Source organism: Coloeus monedula, assembly GCF_965178545.1.
Source record: "Coloeus monedula genome assembly, chromosome: 4".
Lineage (NCBI taxonomy): Eukaryota > Metazoa > Chordata > Aves > Passeriformes > Corvidae > Coloeus > Coloeus monedula.
The window spans coordinates 2,069,660-2,088,468 of record NC_138784.1 but is presented as its reverse complement, the minus strand read 5'-3'; the positions used below and the strand labels follow the sequence as shown (position 1 = coordinate 2,088,468).

Below are 18,809 nucleotides of genomic sequence, written 5' to 3'. Positions count from 1 at the left end.
GAAACTGGCAGATTCAAAGAAAGAAAAAAAAAAAAAAGGAAACAAAGTAAGAACACACTGAATATCAAAACCTCCTCAAACAAACAGCCATGGTTTCTCTCATCACCAATATTTGCAATTCAGTAAAAGGGAATAGGCCACATACATACCAAACCTATCTTCTTTGCTAGTCAGGCCATTAGCCACGTATTATGGATGAAAAGTTACGTGAAGGGAATCTCAAAAAACCTCATGACAGGAATAAAAAGAATGCTAAAAATTATGACAAATATGATGCTTTAATGTAGCCCAGAGAACAGGTTTTCTTCAGTTTAGGCTTCTGCTGACATCCCAACAGTGATTTAATTACAGCCAAATCAGTCTCCCAGAAGTGGTGGAAGAAGTTCAAATTATATCGAAGATTATGATAAACTCACATTTCATTCAGCAGATCCCAACCTTTTCCTAGCTGCAGCCCCTCCTGCAGCTTGATTGATTCACACAATTCCAAATTTCTGGATGATATAGTAGCCATAGGCTTGACTATCCTGGGAACTGCTGTTCCGTGATAAAGTTCTGCACTATGCTTCCAAAACTGAACTACATTCAGTACAGCTGGTAACTAAATAATTACTGCTTTCATTACTGGGAAAAAAAACCCCACACTTATTTTACTACCCACTCTAGTCACAGCAGCACGGGCAAGGTGGTGATTTCTCTCTCTCTCCTCATCCAATTTGAAATGGCTCTAAGGGTGCTGACTCATAACTGACCCTGAATTGGGGCACACATCTGAGCTGCTGCAGTTTCCAACACAAACTCCAGTAACGTGCCAGGCTGGAGCTCAGGAAGAGATGTGTGTTCAGCCACCTACGGCTACAGACGCAATAATCTCAGGGAGCAAAGGAGGGCAGGCAGCTGGTGGAGGTTACTGCTGCAGATATCCTTGCCCAGCTGGCCATTGTTTGAGAATTACAGCCGCAAAACCAGCCAAACCAGACAACTTTCTGTGCTTACAGCCTGTTGGATTTGAGGTAACACGTTCTCCAGCTACAACCACCCTGCACACTTGAGCGTGGCCCCCCAAACGTGCTTGGACAAAATGTAAATCACACATCGTTCTTCAGAACAATTCTATTTTTATCCATTTGCTTTCATTCTCTCGGCTCCTGTACTGCTTCCCACCACTACCAGCCCCTCCATAGGTGCTTCTTTATATCTTCGCATCTCCCAGTCTCTCCCATTTCCACTGGGGCTTCACTTCAAACCATTTCACACCGTACCAGCCAGCACAAACCATAACATGAACTTCCAGGGCGCGTGCAACGTTCCAGGTAAAATAAATCGTGTGCTTCCTAAGTAACCTTCAGAGCTCACACTACAAACGAGACAGATGAGGAAGGGCAGCAATTCCTGACACAGGCTTCAGGATGGCAGCAGACTCAGAAACAAAGCACCGTGTCAGCTGACGCTGGTTCGTAGTAGATGCAATAAAATACATGAAACTGACCATTCAGCGCTCACAGAGGAAACAGAAAAAATCCAACACCGCCGCAAGGTCTGGGCAGAAAGACACCGCTCACCATTCCCGCAGATGAGGTGACTAAGATAACAAAAGCGTGCGCTTCCCAAGGACAGGCTGAATGAGGAGGGGCGGAAAAACACGGCCGGGAAGGCGAATGGGCAGAGCAGGAACGACCGCCCGTGCGAGGCACAACCAGACCCCGCCCGGCCGCGAGCAGCGCCCGGCAGGACGCGGGCCCGCGGGGCGATGTTGGCCGCCCCGCCGCGGTCCCCGGGGCCGGACCGGGGCCGCCCCGCCCCGCCCCGGGCGGTGACAGCGTGCGGGGCCCGGCGGAGAGAGGCCCCGGCCGCCCCCTCCCTGCCCCGCGCACCCCCGGGGGGAGCCGCCCGCGGGCCCGGACCCACCTGCGCGGCAGCTCCGCGGCCACAGCCCCCGCCGCCGCCGGACGCTGCCCGGCCCCACCGCAGCCCCTGCCCAGCGCGGCGGCTGCTCCCGCAGCTACCGGCGCCCGCAGGCCCCGCCCCGCCCCGGGCTCCCCCAAGCGGACGGCAAGGCGCGTTAACCCGACCCCCCCCGCCCCGAGCGCGGCCCCTCACCTGCCTGTCAGCCCGCGGGGAGGGCACGGGCGGCGGCGGCGCCCGGCGCGCTGAGCTGAGCTGAGCTGAGCTGAGCTGAGCTGAGCTGGGGCCGGCTCCGCTCGGCTCCGCCGCGCTCCCGCCGCCGCTCCCTCCCGCGCCCCCGGCGCGAGACACGCGCAGGCCCCGCCCCCGCCGCCTCCACGCCCCGCCCACGGGCGCGCGCGCTCGCCGCGCCGGGCTTCCCTCGGCCCTTCCCGCCGCGGGGGGCGTGGCCTGAGGCACCGCCCCCGGAGCTGCGTCACCGCCCGGGCGCGGCCCCAGGGAAGTTTGGCCGCTCTCCGGCGCCGTAGCGGCCGCTCCGGGCGGGAACTGCGAAGGGGCCGCGGGAGGGCTCAGGTACGGCTGGCAGGGCCCGATCCGGGCACCGAACCGGCCACCGAACCGGGCACGAGCTGGGCACCGAGCCCGGCACAGAACCCGGCACAGAACCCGGCACAGAACCGGGCCTTCCCCTGCGGACGGCTGCTGAGGGGCCGCGGCCGGCGGGCGAGGGGCGCGCGCGGGGCCGGTGTTTCCTGAGGGGGCCTCGGGCAGACGACAACTGACCCCACCAAGAATTCTTGCAGCCCGATCTTTTGTGGATTACGGGTGTAAGGAGCCAAAAGCAACACTGAGTTCCTTAGCTCTTACTTCCGTTAGGAGGGGACACTAAAGGGAGAGATTGTGGCAAATGGGATGGATCTGTCAGACTACGCAAGGAATGACACACTGACATGTAAATTATCAGCGTTTAAATAGTATATTGTTGCAATGAATACAGCTTATAATAACGTTATTTCATCATATTCTATATGAGCTATATCGTATATTTTATGTATTATTATATTTTTGCGTCTTATATGTTATAATTACCATTTATATTATCATTCAGACCTCTGGCACGCTGATATCCACTAAGGTCTCAATAACCCGGACTTCCCTTTCAACTGCAGAAGCACAGAGTCCACTTTAAATTAATTTCTGTAAAATCATATAGTGCATGCTCTACTACTTAAGCCCTTCTGTCAAGCCTAAGGCATCCCCCCAAAAAAGGGATCATTTATGTTGCTGTCTAAGAAGGCAGAAGGATGGAAACAGATACAGGCTTGCCCACGCCTCAAGTATTCTGCCAATTTCAAATGTAAATGATTTTCCATTTAACAATAAGCAAGTGTCAACCTGGAGCAAAACAGAGCCTAAGAGCTTTAGGTTTTTCATCCTAACTTAATTAGTGTCAGCTTAATAGGGTCTTGCTGCCAGAAGTGTCATCTGTGCCTGTAACCACCATGGGGTTTGTGCACCACAGTTTGACAGATCTCTCAGTGCTTGCAGAGTTCAGGTGGTTTCGTTTCCAGGCTGGATTAATTCCTTGCCTGGTAATTGCATTTGGGAAATTGCAGGCTTTCTGCTTACAGTTGGACAGGCTGCTTTTCCCTGTAAATCCCAAACCATTACTCTTGAGTTAAAAACCCTGCTGTCTTTGCCTTGCAAGGGCTGAAGTGACTTGTACATAAGTGATGTGGTGATAAATCAGTCTGACAGGCTTTTAGAAAGAAGTGCCCATGTAAATAATTTATGATATTTCAGTAATATTTCTGCCTGGTCTGGTCTCCAGAACGAGCTCTTTTCTTTTACTCTGCCTGGATGGTTGTGAAACTCCTTGAAGAGCAGATTGTTCACTTTTGGTTTTGGAACTGTGAGGTGTTACTGTTTCCTACCTGGAAAAAAACTTGTACCACAGAGTTGTTTCTCTTGTCTTTCAGTTCTACCCCTTGGTCATCGTTTATTGTTATGAGGAATTTTTTTATGATGTCATCAAAAAGATTATTTGTGCAGGAGTACCAGTCAATCCCTTCAATGAAGTATTTTTTATATGGATTGTGAGTTAATGCAAAGGAATTAAGTAATGTGAGAAATTAAATGGGATTTATATTCCTGGAAAGCAAATGTAGTTCAAACTTAGAATTGTTTGGAATGACCTTTTTCCTAGGATGCTGTTGGTGCATTTTTAACTAAGGAAACGTTTTTGGACCCTTTGGAAGGCAAAAATTGCAGCGGGCAGTGGACTTTAAAACAGCAAACAAAACTACTTAGCAAACGGGTAATTGACGCACACCACTGCTATTAAAGAAAATGTTTGGAGGCATAACCAGCAAAATTTGAAAAATATGCAGGCTAAAACACAGCAAAGCATGTGCTAAACGGAGCAATTTGGACTGGAACTGGATTTGTAATTGCTGGGAAAGCAGGCTCCTGAGCAACTTCCAGTAGTTACACTGATGCTCAGTGAACTTGTGGCAGCTGTATAGAGGCTGTCGTGACAGGAAACAGCATGATGAGTAAGGAGGTGAGTTTCTCACCCCGTGTTCCAAAAATGCAGGAATTGACCAGGCAGGCTTCGTTTCAGCTGTCGGATGTATCCAAAAATTCTTGAATAGAAACACACTCCCACAAATGTGCTGTTACTCTTCCAAAAGCATGTAAAGGTAAGGAAGAAAGAGCTTTACCCTGCGTTCGTTAAAATGTTTCAAAAGTGGAACCAGAATTAGTGTTCTCTGCTCAGTGCAGGGAGGATCACGATCCTAGACATGCCAAGAGTAAAGCTAGCAGTGAGCAGTGCCTGATAAATCAAAGAGTTCAGTGATGCTTTTGGAGCGCACAGATTCCAGTGTCATGCGTGGGACTGCATGGTGCAGGTGTCCCCCTGACATGACACGTGCTGTAACTGAGCAGAAATTGTCAGAGTGGCACTTGTATGCCCTGAAAGCAAACATTTAAACTCCTGCAGGGAGCTCAAACTTCCTATGTTATACCTTTTTTCTCTTGCTACGGAATGTGGCCTGAGTGGGTAAGGGACATTGATAAGGTCCTGTCAGCATCAGAGGCCAGCTGTAGTCTGCAGTAGACACCCAGTCTCCTGACCTGCCCCTGCATTTCCATGTTTAACCCATCAAACACTGAGTATCTTTTCCTTCTATTGAAGTTAACAGAACATTGCCTCGCTTTTCTCAAGTCATCAAGGTTGCTTACCTAGAGATATCAGAAGGCAAAACTGAACAGTTCTATTGTGTGCAGCTTTTCCACAAGCAATTGCATTATCTCTCTTCCACTCCTTTTAAACTGTGGAGTAGCACGGGCCTGTCTTGATTAGGAACATCTGCCCCATTAAACTTGAAACAGGTACCTCAGCTCTGTGTTAAACAGCCTTTGCATAATGGGTAAAGTTTGGGGTTCCCAGAGGAAAGAAAACTCCACAGAAATATAAAACTTGTAAATTTTTTCTATGTTTTCTCAGAGTAATACAAACCTTAGCTTAAGTATGTGGCATTATCTTTAGTGCTTGCTAAATCACTTGTTGCTACCTGCATAACTGTTTGCTCTTGCTGGGCTCAGTGGAATTGCATTTATTGAGAGAATGTTGAAGATTTTTACTCAGCAAACCAAAGCCTCTCTGTGAAGGAAACTTACCAGATAGAGAGGACAAGGATGAATGAAAAGCCCTGTGGAAGTTCAGAGTCTGTGTTTAAATTCCTGTCTTAGGTTATGGGATGCTCTGATTAATTCCTTGAACAGCCACGTTCTAGCTGAGCATTGCCCAAGCTGTGGTACTTGCACAATGCGTGGTATGCAAACTATTCTGAAGTGATGCAAACTGCCTGCTTCCACCTTACTTGTGAGGAGAGCTGGGAACTGGCACTCCTGCCACAGGATTAGAGCACAGTGCATGGTTCAAAAACTTAGTTTGTCGAGGCAGAGTGGAACTGATAGGAAAAGATGTGATTTAGGAGCAAAATAAATTTTTGGGCGGTAATGGACAGTAGGATAGAAAGGTGTGTGAGGATGTGTTAATTTAGAAAATTAGAAGTTATGTCCATACAGTCATGGCAGGTGAAGGTGTTGCTGCCACACAGCAGCCCACACTGGTAGATATACTTGAACAGATTAAATTCAGGATTATCTGTTCTGGAAGACTGGTTTATTTCCTGAACAGGAATTTGTGTACACACACATTTTTCTCAGCAGTGCTCAATTCACTACCACCATGCCAATAAATTCCTGCTTGTAGGGTGCTGTTGAAAATTGGTGCTTCATATCCAGTTTCCCAAAACAGAGATTGGTTTTTTCTGATTATGTACACATTTTGAAAGACAAGATCAAAATCTGGTGGTAGTAAAGGCTGTTAAGTTTCTTTACCTGTTCTAGTGTATCAAGGTAATGTTTTGGAGCACAGTGCAGCACCTCTGGTCTTGTGTGCTCTCTTTCTCAGTGACAAGAAAACTTCCTGAGATCATTACCAGCTAAACTCAAGAATTCCCTGTAAATAATAAATAATGGTCCCATTACCACAGAGATGGTGCCTTTAAACTGATAAACTGTGTGTATCATCCTGCATATTCAAATGCATATTTGAGCTTTAATTTTTAGTCTTTCTGATTTAAAAACAGGGCATTTTTTAGCACTGGTTAATGAGTCAGGCAGCGTCCTACCACAGCCCTGGCCTCAGAGGGTGTCCGAGGCTCTTTGGCACTCCAGTGAATAGTTTATTATCTACTCCAGCATTAATGTTTCATGTGCGTTAAAGCATTGTGGGGAGAGGGCAGGGCAGTGAGGAAACAATGTTGCAGTGATGAAACAATGTTCCAGTGAGGAATGGAAGCGCCTTGCCTTCCCTAGCTCCTGGCTCTGGCACCAGGACAGATTTATAGCTGCATTTGCAGAATTAACTGCTCTCTCTTCCCAACTCCTACTCTAATAATTTTTGATATCGAAGTTCTGTCGCTCTGAAATGCTCAAACAATTGCTTTGAGACACAGGGCTTGGCTGCGCTGCACTTCCCCAACTGCAGAACCCCCCACATTTCTCCGATGGAGCGTTTGGTTTAAACGAGGCTCACAGCTGAAGCTGTTCCTGCAGGTGAAGCCTGAAACTAAATTGGCATCCTGTGTCTCCTTCACTCCAACTGGATTCACACATAATTTGAGTACAAACCACTAAATTTAGACAACTAAATTTAGACTGATAATGGTGCACACCATATAAAAGCTTGAGGGACTTTAACCAAAACCAGTATTAAGCAATTTTGCATGGAAATGCCACCCACCTACTTTGCATAAATTGGTCATAGTGTTACGAAGGCAAGTGACATTTCGGTCATTGTTTCTTTCCAAGGGCTTATAGTGATTAAGATCTGATTGAGGCAGCTTGGGGGTGTGAGTGGAGGCAACAGTATTGTTCAAATTTCAGTTCCCTTGGCCACACACACTATTTATGTCTCTCTAATTGTCTCCCTCCCCATGCAATGAACTCTTTGCTGAGCAGAGGAAGTAGCCTGCTTAAATCACAAGTGTTTCTCCTGGTAATGTTGCTTTCTATTTGTTCTTTTTCAAAGCCAAATGTATTTACAAATTGCTGCTAACTTCTGATTGAAACATATTCAAGTGTATGAACACTGTACAATTATACAAGTTTGGCACCAAAGATGAGTAATTCTAGCCAGCAAAAATTAAGGAGAATTTTAGCTACACTTGGCATAATTGCCAGTGCTCATACTTGCCAAGGAAACAACTGGTATCCTTTTTCTGAAAATTGTTTGGCAAGTCCTCAGTAAACTTCGGAAAAACAACTTATTTTAAAAAGTGCCACACCTGGAATGCATTAGCAAAGCACAGTACTAGCCAGGTGCTGACTGACTGGCAAATCATGCCATCTGCTGAGAATTTTAGGCTTTCTCAAACTGTTCTGACATCTCCAGGTCTCTTGTATGTGTCTGAATTTGTCCTATATTTGTATTGCCTACAAAAGTCTGAGTGCTGGGCTATTGGTTGTGCTCAGCATTGGTGCAAATACAGTAAAAGATCATCTCTGTGGGTTATTTGAGAGTGCTGCTGCAGCCTGCACAGCTGGGGTCCACAATCTGCCCAGGCCCACTGCTCCAGAGCAGGGTTGGAGTGGCCATGCAGTGCTGGGAAGTGGTGGATACTGGCTTGGAAAAGGGTGCCATCTACTGAATTATTGGTACCACTTCTTACAGTTCTGGCAGATTCTGTGGTTTTCAGCTCTGCACACTTTATGTGGTACCATCATAGCACCAGGCAGGGGGATTACAGTCAAAACAACAATCTAAAATAAAAACTAACAAGTCAGGATATAGCTGAGTAAAGTTTTAGAAAGTTGTCTCTACTTTTTACTAAAGTGTTAATGGATATTGAAAGTGTTCCAGGAAGACAGTGCTGAAGAATCCAAAAGAGGGAATTATTTTATTTTTCCTTCCCTAGCATGGTACAGTGCCTTCACATTTACCTAAAAGGAAAAAACCCACATAGATAATTTTTTTACCAGTATGATATTTAGAATAAGCTTTTTGACATGTCTTCCCATGGACTGTCAGTTCTGTTCCCTTCAGTCATCCTATCTCCTCTCCTCTCCAGGGATGCCTGAAAGCCAGGGGAAGGACAGCGAAAGCTACAGCGGCAGCAACGGCTCCAGCGCTGGGGACTCAGTGGCTTCCTTCGGACAGGTCGGTTCCTTTTGCCCCAGAGGGAAATACAAGTTGCATGCTCACACTTCTGGAAATCTGCTCTGCATGTTTATTCCTTTGAAACTTGGGTACAGTAAGGCTGGAATCATGCTACACCCAACTGTACTTAGCATTTCTTCTCTGCAATAGTCTTGACATGCCTCGAATTATAATAAATTGCTCTGGATTCTTCTCAAAAGGTTTTTCAATCTTGTACCTTAAAAGTGGGTCTCATTTTATTCTCTCTTATTCTCAGATGGCCTCAATCATGCTTACACGTATTCTCAGTACAGGTTTAGAAAAGCCAACTACTTTGAGCTATTAAAAATAATTTTTAAAAATTGTAAAATAGTTTGCAAAAAAGACAACCGTATCTGGACTGAACAGAGCTTTTGGTGGTGAATTCTCTTCTCCATGATAGGCATTTCTACATAGTTCCTGAATATGGCACAAGCTTGTGCATTGTCCCATTTTCCTTATGCTTTTTGGTTACAGGCTTGCATTCTAGAGTCAGAAATAGCAAAGTTTTTCCTTCAAGTTTAAATAGAACTAAATACAAATTAGAGCAGTTTGACAGGAGTTGGAATTTATATGGCACACACACACACGAGAAGATTCTGTGTTCTGCTGAATTGTTTGGGCAGCCAGTACATGCATACACAGTATTGATGATTTAAGTGGTGAAACCTCTGTTCTGTCCCACTTCAGGCTATAACAACACGAGCTTTTTAGTTCTCAAATCCTTAAACATACATTTAGGCTTCTCTACATTTTGTAAATTGCATTTCTACTAAGACAAGTCTAATCTTACAAAACTTTAGGCTTCTGGTGATGCCAGTGTTCTCTGATGATACCAGTGATGTTGGAGTTAGCCAAAGGACCTTCCCTGCTTGAGGGAAATGGGCTGAACACTCCTCAAGAAATTCCTATTTTGACTGCTTTCCTGAGCTGCTGTCCTCCCTGCCCTGGTGGCATGTGGTAGTGGAGTACAGTTAATCTTCAGTTTTGTTCTTAAATACACTTTTCTTGTTGGTCACAGAGATAGTATATTTTGGTTTTGAGCAGTAAAATAGAAATTTACATGTGTGCTTGTGGCAAGCTTGACTGGGATCATTAATGAAAAATAATTGCTGCAGCTCAGTAATTAATGCCTGTATCCATCAAGAGTCAGAGGAAAAAAAACCAGTCTAATGTACGTACATACCCTGAGGTGTTTCCTTGCCTGCTACATCCCAATTCCAAAAAATGGATCATGCACATCTTGGAGGGACTGGGATAAAGAAGTGCTCTTAGGAGAAGAGGGGAAGCTAAAACAGGGAGAGTAAGATGTGTGTTCCCTTGTTCTTGTCAAGTATCAGTACACAGCCAGCGAGTACCGAGCCATCCAGCATGCTCTGCGGCAGAGGCTGGGCCCAGACTACATCAGCAGCCGGCAGGCGGGAGGAGGGCAAAAGGTAGGAACAAACATCATGTTTCAACTCAGCTCTTCCCAGGAAAACTAGGGTTTAGAAAGTTACAGTATTCCTTTTTTTTTTTTTTTAAGTTAATTTCCCTCTAGTAGTTTAACATGCAGATATGAATGCATGGCGTAAATTCTGGCTTTTACTGAGCCACAGATTCCTTTTACACTTAAAAAGAGATTTAATTTTTCAGTGCTTCCTTTACAAAGGACTAGTTACCTACTTGTGCAACACTGAGATGTTTTTCCAATTTTTTCCCCAGAACTGGACTATATAACAGTGGCTGCATTTACCATCTTTAGTGCCCACTCTCTTCTGTGGATTAAGTCATATTTGTTGTTTTATTAATCCCCACCACATTTGCTGGAAGAGAGTGCACCTAAAGCTGCACCATCAGCCTTTTATTTACATTATCTGAACCTTGAATTTAGCTGGGTTTCCTCAGTGTAAGGTGGTATGTGTAATCTGTTGGAAATAAAGTGTGTAGAGACGTGTGCACAAGGCTATGTATTTATGTATATATTTATATGTACATGCTCTTCTTTTCAGGTCTGTTACATTGAGGGTCACAAGGTCATCAGTCTGGCCAATGAGATGTTTGGCTTCAATGGCTGGGCTCATTCAGTCACTCAGCAGAATGTTGGTAAGGATCTCTTGGGGGCGAAGAAGTCTTTGCTCCCTCCTGTTTCACTGTGAAGGAAAAGTCTCTCAGATAGAGGCCAGGGTATCCATCACAGAATCACAGAACATGCTGAGTTGGAAGGGACCCACAAGGATCACCGAGTCCAGCTCCTGGCCCTGCACAGCACCATCCCCAGGAGCCACACCCTGTGCCCGAGAGCGTTGTCCAAACGCTTCCCGAGCTCCGTCAGGCTGGTGCTGTGCCCAGTGCCCTGGGGAGCCTGGTCCAGTGCCCGGCCACCCTCTGGGGGAAAAACCTTCTCATGAGACCCAACCTAAACCTCCCCTGGCACAGCTTCGGGCCATTCCCTCGGGTGCTGTCCCTGGTCACTGCAGAGAGGAGACCAGTGCCTGCCCCTCCTCTTCCCCTCTCAGGGAAGCTGTAGCTGCAATGAGGTCTCCCCTCAGTTTTCTCCAGGCTGAACAGACCAAGTGCCCTCAGCTGCTACAACTTCATCACTTCAAAGCACCTGGGCAGAGGCATGTGCAATTTCCAGGTGTCTTGACGGTTAGTAAAAACGAGAGAACTCAAATAATAATGGAGCTTCTCTTTTCATTTTCGATCTGTCATAGTCATTATTCTGCGTGTGTTTATGATTATTCTTGAGCTATTCTAATCAAGTCTCTGATCTCTATGGGTACACTCAGTCAAGAGTAATTACAATTAAACTATTTAACACTCGGCAGTCCCGAGCCAGCTTTCATGTTCACCTGTATTTTTAGACTGTAACCAGTTCCTATTCTCAGTTAATATTCCCCTAATCTTTAGGGACCCATCTTTTCTACAGACTTCTCTTCTAGCTAATACCTAGTACAGAGGTTTTTACAACAGAAAATTTTTGAAAAATTTTTCAACTATAATATGGTGTTCAGGTGATCTTAAAGCTTCAGCCTCTTCTATGTTGATAGCTGAAATAGTACACGGAGAAGTGTTGTCCTTGTTTGCAGATCTGCTGTGCTTATGCTGAAGGCTGGTTGTTGAAGTAGGTCAAAGCAGCTGCTTAAATTACCTTCTTCCTTCTCCCCCACCTTCAGAAATCTTTTCTTAACTCAGGGTGGTAGATTCTAGAAATAGAACAACTTACTTCATTGCTTTCCATCTATTCTGCACCACAGTTTTCTTTCCCCCTTTTCAGTCAAGAAAAGACTGACATCCTTCAAACTTCTACCTTTTTCAGATAATGCCATAACAAGTCATTCCTTAGAAATTCAGAGTGAGAGGATTCTGTTTTAAATTCCTGGGTAGAAAAAGGGCTTGCACCTTCAGCAGATTTACAAAACAATTAGACAAATAGATCAGATGAGTACAGAAGAACTCTTGGACCCCAGAGTAGAGTTACTTGATGCCAAATTTCATTTCAGACACGTGACATGTTTCTATTAGACCTGCAAGACTTCTACCTGGAGTGCTCTGTGTGTATTATGTAGCATTGCTTTTGGTGTGAAGTAAGGTACTTCAGAGATTCTGAACTGAGAGTTGCATTTCAGCCTGCTCAGCTCTTCAGGCATTCTGTCCTGGATAAAAACTTGTGTAGATTATTTGCAAACTGCAGACTTCTAGTAGATCATAGGAAAGAAATTACTTTCATAGACAAGTTTCTTTTCCACTATTGTTTTTATAAATTAACACTTAAAATATCTTCTCCCAGACTTTGTTGACCTCAACAATGGCAGGTTCTACGTGGGTGTCTGTGCTTTTGTGAAGGTTCAGCTTAAGGTAAGTGGGTTTTTTTATTTGCTCTGACTGTAGTTGAGCAACTGCCTGAAGCTGTGATATGAAAGTCCTTGCACGGGTCAGAGCACAGTCCTCGGGTACTGCACTGCATTCGGGAACCTGCTGGTGTCCTCAATGTTGACCTTGCTGTGCAACAAACAGCTAAGAGCAGCTAACCAGGCTTGGGAAGGCACAGCACCTGCATGTATAAAATTCCCTTGTATTTAAAATTGTACTGCAGGATGGGTCATACCATGAAGATGTGGGATATGGAGTCAGTGAAGGCCTGAAGTCCAAGGCCTTATCCTTGGAAAAGGCAAGAAAGGAGGCAGTAACAGATGGACTGAAGAGGGCACTCAAGTGAGTGAAGATCAGCACTTGTACATATTCAGAAGTTACGTGGAAATGAAGGGTTTCAGTCACAGTGAGCCCTCTTGTTTCTCAGGTGCTTTGGGAATGCTCTTGGGAACTGCATCCTGGACAAGGACTACCTGCGAGCCGTGAACAAGCTTCCCCGGCAGGTGCGGTACGGGGGCTGTCAGCGGGGCTGCAGGGCACCCCCTGCCCCCGCTCCTTCAGTTGCAGGGTTATCAATGGTGCTGTCAGTGCACCTCATTGCTGAGGGTTACCAGCTCTGACACCAGCAGCCTTCGTAACAAGCAGCTCACACACACAGAGCAGAATGTTCCAAAGTGGTGCCTCAGTAAGCAGCGTGGATCCTGCCAGCTCCTGCTGTGCACCAGCTGGGGGCAGGAGGCTGCTAGGCAGTGACCTGCCTTGTGGAGTGAGGGAAAAGGAAGCCTCCTGCAACTGCTGGTCCATGGACTTTCATAGTAAAGCTGCCTTCAATCTCACTAGGACTTGCCAAACTCTGCTAGAGGCCTAGAGCTGCAAGGCAGTCCTGTCAAACATGTAGGAGCAGGTCCAAGGTGACACCTCTCTCCAGGTCAAGATGGCCCAGATCTCTGGTTTGCCAGGGTCATTGTCTGTTAGAGGCATTGCCACAAACTTGTAAAGGGACAGAGCCAAAACATCCCATCTTTAATATATAGGAATGGTGTACCTTCCTCAGAACTCAGTAAAGGTTGGCCTTGCCCTTTAGCACAAGCAGGAGAATGGACTGGTAGAGTTTACTGTTAGTTACAGACTCAGCAACAGCCTTGTGGGGCTGTGAGAAGCTGTAAAACCCTCCATGGATCGATCACCAGCACCTGTTCTCGTTTGCAGAGCAGCGTGGGGAGAGCTCACCATCTGGCCTGAAGCACTGAACAATTAAACCAACACAGAGTCACAGGAATTCAATGATTAACTGACTGAATTTCTGGGTACTGAGAAAAGAGCGTTTCAGGTTTCTAACTTAGTGCTCGACTTAGCGCAAGCAAAATAATTTTTAATTATTTAATTAGTATGTTTAATAATATTTTTAATTAATTATTTAATTCGTAATGTTGATTGACGATGGCAATTTCTGAATATTCTGGTTTTCCTCCTTTTACCAGGTACCCCCTGAGTTAGACTTGGTCAAAGCTAAAATACAGGACTATGAGCCTGAAATAGAGAAAGCAAGATACAGCAGCTATGTGGAAAGGCAGAATGCAGCAGGGAGACAGCACTGTGAGGTGACACCTGGCTGTAACCCTGGCCAGACAGAGGCTGCTGTAGTGACAGCAGATCAGAAACAGCCCAACGCTCCCAGGTGAGACTGCTGTTATCAATTTATTTTTTAATAAATATTAGTATGTATTAGAAGTTACTGGCCCTTTTAAAACATGTGGACAGCTCAATTCCAAAGATGCCATAAAGCACTAGCTCAGTAGATTTTCTTTACTGTTATTTCTCAATTAATTTTTTCTTCACAAAGTGTAATTGCTGAGGCCCTGTTTAACTTTGTGTTTACTGGGGGGAGGGACAGAAGCACAGACTCCCTGGCCACGGAGTGTGATGCCACTTACCAGAGGAAACTGCGACAGAAGCAGCTGCAGCAGCAGTTCCGGGAGCAGATGGAGAAAAAGCAGCAGGTCCCAGGAGTTACTCCCAGCAGCAAACAGGGTGAGAGGTGGCATTAAAAACTGGCACTTTCCATGAGAGCTGCTGGCAGGCACAGGTTAGCCACAGTACAGGAGCCTGGCCAGCTTTGTGTGCTGCTGTTCTGTGCCATCAACACACCTTTGAGGCCAAAGGAAGGAGCATTATCCTATTTTCCCCTGTCTGTTCCAAGAGTGTCAGGAATGTCAGCTCTAAACTGGCATCATTAAATCTGCAGCTTTCCAGCGACCCTAAAGCAGCTGTTGTCAGCACCATTAACGTGCTGCATCCAAGCTGAGGCTGCAGCACTTGGCTGTGGTAGCTGCAGGCAAATACATATTGCCTGAGCTACTGCTACATTGCCCTTTACTACTCATGGGGAGGTCTGGAAGCCACGTGGTAGCAGGAACGTGAAGACTGGGGAGACAGGCCAAAAAACCGTGTTAAAGTAGCACAGTTGTTTGTCAGACATCAGGTGCAGAGCCTTGCTGTCCCACATCCTGCTTCCAAGTCTTAACCAGCTCTAGGAGAAAAGAGGGTACCCGGTGGCAGTGCTGGGTGTCATTTCAGACTCGTGCTCTGCTAAGAAGGAGCCAAAGGGTTTTTCTGTATTTCTGGTATTAATCTCTTCTTGTGTTGCCTCCTTGCAGCAACATGCAACCCTCCTGTCAAGCACAGCACTCCACCAGAAGTACAGCAGGAGCTGGCACTAGAAGAGGAGTTCTTTGCAGGTCAGCCAAAGAGTGATGAGTAATTAAGTGTTAAATCATTAGCATTTAAACCAGCTTAATTCAGAATACAGTGTAAAGGCAAAAGCTGTGAAGGATTGGAATAACAGAACTGTGATTCTGACTTTAACAATACAAACTCTGCTTGAGTGTCAGGGAGATGATGTCCATCACTGTGGGGGGTTTCACACTTAGGCTCTTCAGTAGAGTTGTTACACCTATTGATAAACCCTTTTCCTGAGATGACACTGCACAAAACAGAACTTGGGGGGGATTTGGGGTGTATCTTTCCTCAATACAGCCATGGCTGTTTGGGTCACACACTGTGGTGCCTGGACATTGCTGAAGTCCAGAGCACAAGGGGCAGGACCCTGCTGCACACTGACATAAGAGATGCTTTACAGATTAAATTTTATAGTGGTCACTGCCTGTAGGAAAAGAATGTGCTGGTCTTGGAGCTACTGCCATTCCTGTAGTACAGTACTGTGTCATGGATCCCCTTCTCATTCCTTCCAGATGATCCTGAACTTTGGGACATTTCCTTGGAGAGCACTGACCTAAAGGTAACAGGTGCCAAAATGTCAGAGCCCTCACCAGCTGCACACCAGGCACCTGAGACACCCCGTGGCCATCACCAGCTGGGCACTCGCAGCAGGACACCCCACAGGGTGAACCAGCACAAAGCTTCTGCCAGGCTTGCACAGCTGCAGCCCCCTGCTGCAGCCAGCAGCACCAGCTGTGCCAACCAGCACACCCCAGGTATGTGCTGCCACAAGTGAGGGGTCTGGCTTCACAAGGGCTCTTGGTACGTTGGGAGAGTCCAATGGGAGAAGCATTCCTTTATTTTCGACCTGGCTGCAGATGCTGTGACAGGGGGCTTGGAAAACTGTCTGCTTTTTTCCATCCTACTGTCCTATCAAGGAAGAGTTAGAAAAAGAATTGAGGAACACATTTAGAAGCAAAAAAAAAAGTCCATTACTTACTTTCTCCCTGTTTGGCAGGGTGCAGCCCCCTCAGGAGAAGTCAGAGCTTGAAGAAAAGGAGGTTGGAACCTACATGAGGCACCCGGTGGGATCTGTGCCTCTGTCTGGGATTACATCACGAGACTGCAGTGGCTTCCCATATTGTGTCAGATGGACCCTGCTGTATATTATGGTGAAGCAACTGAGAAGAGTTTCATACAATCAGCAAGAACTTCATATACTCTTAGGTTATTATGTATTTCAGATGCCTTTTTCTATAACCACACAATTATTTGTGCTTCTGCAGCACGAGACTTGTGGCCATTTTACAAGGGATATTACCTGTAAAGTGCCTGAAGCAGGCACGAATAGGGTGAATTGTTAAAAATGAGATGCAATTCATAGCTTTTCTCTCTCCCTCAGTGCTGCGTTCCAGCACAGAGGGGAGCAGGTGGGCTGCGGCCAGAGGATGGAAGGTGCAGTGCGGGGGTGGCACAGGCGGTGTCTGAGGTGCAGCCCCGCGCTGTGCCCTGTGGCTGCATGGCCGGGGCACAGCCCCTCTCTCCTCCCGAGCCTTTCCCCGCTGTCCCGAGCAGCCGCAGAGCCTCCAGCCGTGCCTGTGCCTCCGGGCAGGAGCGCGCCGGGACCGCCGCCAGCGCCGCACACGGCAGCCCCGTGCTTGCTCCGATCCTTTGGATCATGAATGGGAGCCGCACTGCTGTTTTTAAATAAGCTTTCAACCCTTTCCAATACAGAAATAAACATGAATTTGAAACACAAAGCCCGCTGGAAGCTGTTCGTGCCTCTGCCCTTCCAACCCTTCCACCTCGTTCCCTTCAAAGGAGGCAACACGTTCTAAAGCTAAAGGGGCACCACTGCACCTGCACAGCCTCCTTGGCTTTAGGACGGGCAAACAGAGAACCTCACAGGGGTGCAAAGGTTACAGCAAAGCCAACAGCTCGTCCGTCTAGCTAGCAGGCCAAAGGAAGAATTTTTAATCAGTATTGGAAGAATACTCCTTTATCCATTTCGAGCAGGTCCGTGCAGGAAAGGGAGGAGTTCTGCTGGGCTGAGCGGCCCTGCTCCTGTGCAGTTCAGCTGCAGTTCCCGGCAGCACCACGGCAGGGCTCAGGCCAGCGGCCCGTGCTGGCAGCGCTGCTCCCGGCAGGGCTGGTGTCACCGTCCCAGGCATCCGTGGAGGGAGCCTGCTACTGCAGTGCTGGAGGCTGGAGAATGATGCCATATGACTGAAAGTTAGAGCTGGACCAGGAACATTTACACAATTCTGGGATTAGTCCAACCCTGAAATCAATGTCAGGCTTCAAACAGGACCTTATTCCCATGCTTTGCCTCACTGCTCTGTCTAAATGTAAATACATTTGGAATATTCAGCATTTATTTCTCTTCCTCCTACTTTGCCTTCATCACTTAACCAGTCCTTTTCCCTTAAAAGATCCTTTACGATCCACTTACCTCCTGAACAGGACAAAGAACAGGGATTGACTTCAGCATGGAAAGACAGGACAAGCCATAATTAACGGTGATAGATTACATCTAGAAAACAGTTCCACATTTCACCGTAGTTGTTTCTGGCCAATTCAGTGCTGCCTTCAGAACAGCTCAGGGAAGAAGCACATTCCACGTGTTTGAGTCATGCCCTCGCTGTTGAAACCATATACCTGCTAGGAAGGGAACGTGCAGACCTTCAGAATTACTGGATTCAAAGCTGCTCCAAACTTTTACAATGAAAAAAATGTGAAAGTCTGAAACAAAAATGTAACAGTCTCAGCGTCCTTGGCTCTGGAAACAATGCAAATAGAGCTGTGCCTCCTCTAACAGAGTCACTGCACTGAGCCTCTCGGGATTGGCCCCTTTGAAAAGGACAGGAAAACTTATACTTGGAGCTTTTTTTTCCCCTTCGAAGCTTGCGCAGCATGACTCATAACAGAAGCTGTTCTTAAAATGGAAAGAAATGCAGCAGCAGTTAGTGTTTAGAAATACCAAATTCCTGCAAGTCTGCAGCTGAGAATGACGCTGTCAAGTTCTTCCACTCCAGTTGCTCATCGGAGGACTGAATTCCTGTTTGTGAGGTCGCCAAGGAGCCCCTTCCCCGCAGGTGGCACGTCCCTGCTCTCATCCGCCCCAGAGCAGAGGGCAGGGGAGGCAGCGCAGAAGAGCCGGGAAGGGCCCTTCAGGAGCCGCTGCTCCTGCCTCAGTGCCCACAGCAAGCGCAGGAGCCCAGGGGCCCTCGCTCCGCCTCTCCTTCCACAGGGACTGCGCCGAGGTCTTGTCTGCCACAGCAGAGCGCACCTGGCAACTTTGTAGCAGTCCTAGCCATAAAAGCAGCGACAGCCGATCCCTTATCCTCCCTCAGGCCACTCCCCTCCTCAAGGGCCATTTAGGAATTATTCTTCGCAGAACTTCGTTTCAGAGTATCCTGTTAAAGGCCAAAGGCTCTGACTGGTCGCTGCTTTTGAGAAGTTAAGGGTCTAGTTAAATTGGGTTTCTTGTATGTCCTGTGACAAACTGGTAAATTGGGTAAGAGTTACAGCACTGCAGGAGGAGGACAGAGGGGCTGGAACTGGCTGTTCCACAAGAAAA

General features: G+C 46.9%; 2 protein-coding genes and 1 long non-coding RNA gene across 7 annotated transcripts in view; 1 reads left to right on the top strand and 2 right to left on the bottom strand.

Annotated features, from left to right (window-relative positions):
- ERC1 (ELKS/RAB6-interacting/CAST family member 1) overlaps positions 1 to 2,225 on the bottom strand; it is a 284,042-nt gene extending 281,817 nt beyond the window's left edge. For 3 of the 4 annotated variants that reach the window (XM_082280692.1, XM_082280694.1, XM_082280695.1), the window contains exon 1: positions 2,101 to 2,225. The gene's annotated coding sequence lies outside the window, so the exon portion shown is untranslated. Of the gene's footprint in view, positions 1 to 1,908; positions 2,013 to 2,100 lie in introns of those variants that run through there. The other variant, XM_082280693.1, reaches the window with a different exon arrangement.
- Positions 2,226 to 2,447: 222 nt separating this feature from the next.
- Positions 2,448 to 16,382, top strand: RAD52 (RAD52 homolog, DNA repair protein; the record flags this gene model as incomplete). Of its 2 annotated transcripts, XM_082280186.1 has the most annotated exons (12): positions 2,448 to 2,478; positions 8,550 to 8,638; positions 9,991 to 10,092; positions 10,648 to 10,741; positions 12,429 to 12,496; positions 12,735 to 12,853; positions 12,939 to 13,014; positions 13,993 to 14,189; positions 14,406 to 14,542; positions 15,169 to 15,249; positions 15,763 to 16,005; positions 16,248 to 16,382. In XM_082280186.1, the coding sequence occupies 11 exons, from the start codon at positions 8,552 to 8,554 to the stop codon at positions 16,304 to 16,306; spliced, it is 1,263 nt and encodes a 420-aa protein (XP_082136312.1). In that variant the 3' UTR covers positions 16,307 to 16,382. The 2 variants fall into 2 exon arrangements, with proteins under 2 accessions (XP_082136312.1, XP_082136311.1); XM_082280185.1 differs by lacking the exon at positions 2,448 to 2,478 and having other exon boundaries at positions 8,462 to 8,638.
- LOC309572140 lies at positions 8,611 to 18,428 on the bottom strand. The gene is made up of 3 exons (XR_014226344.1): positions 17,682 to 18,428; positions 16,230 to 17,434; positions 8,611 to 10,788 (listed from the first exon to the last, which is right to left on the bottom strand). It is a non-coding gene; the product is annotated as an uncharacterized lncRNA (long non-coding RNA).
- Between the last annotated feature and the right edge of the window lie 381 nt (positions 18,429 to 18,809).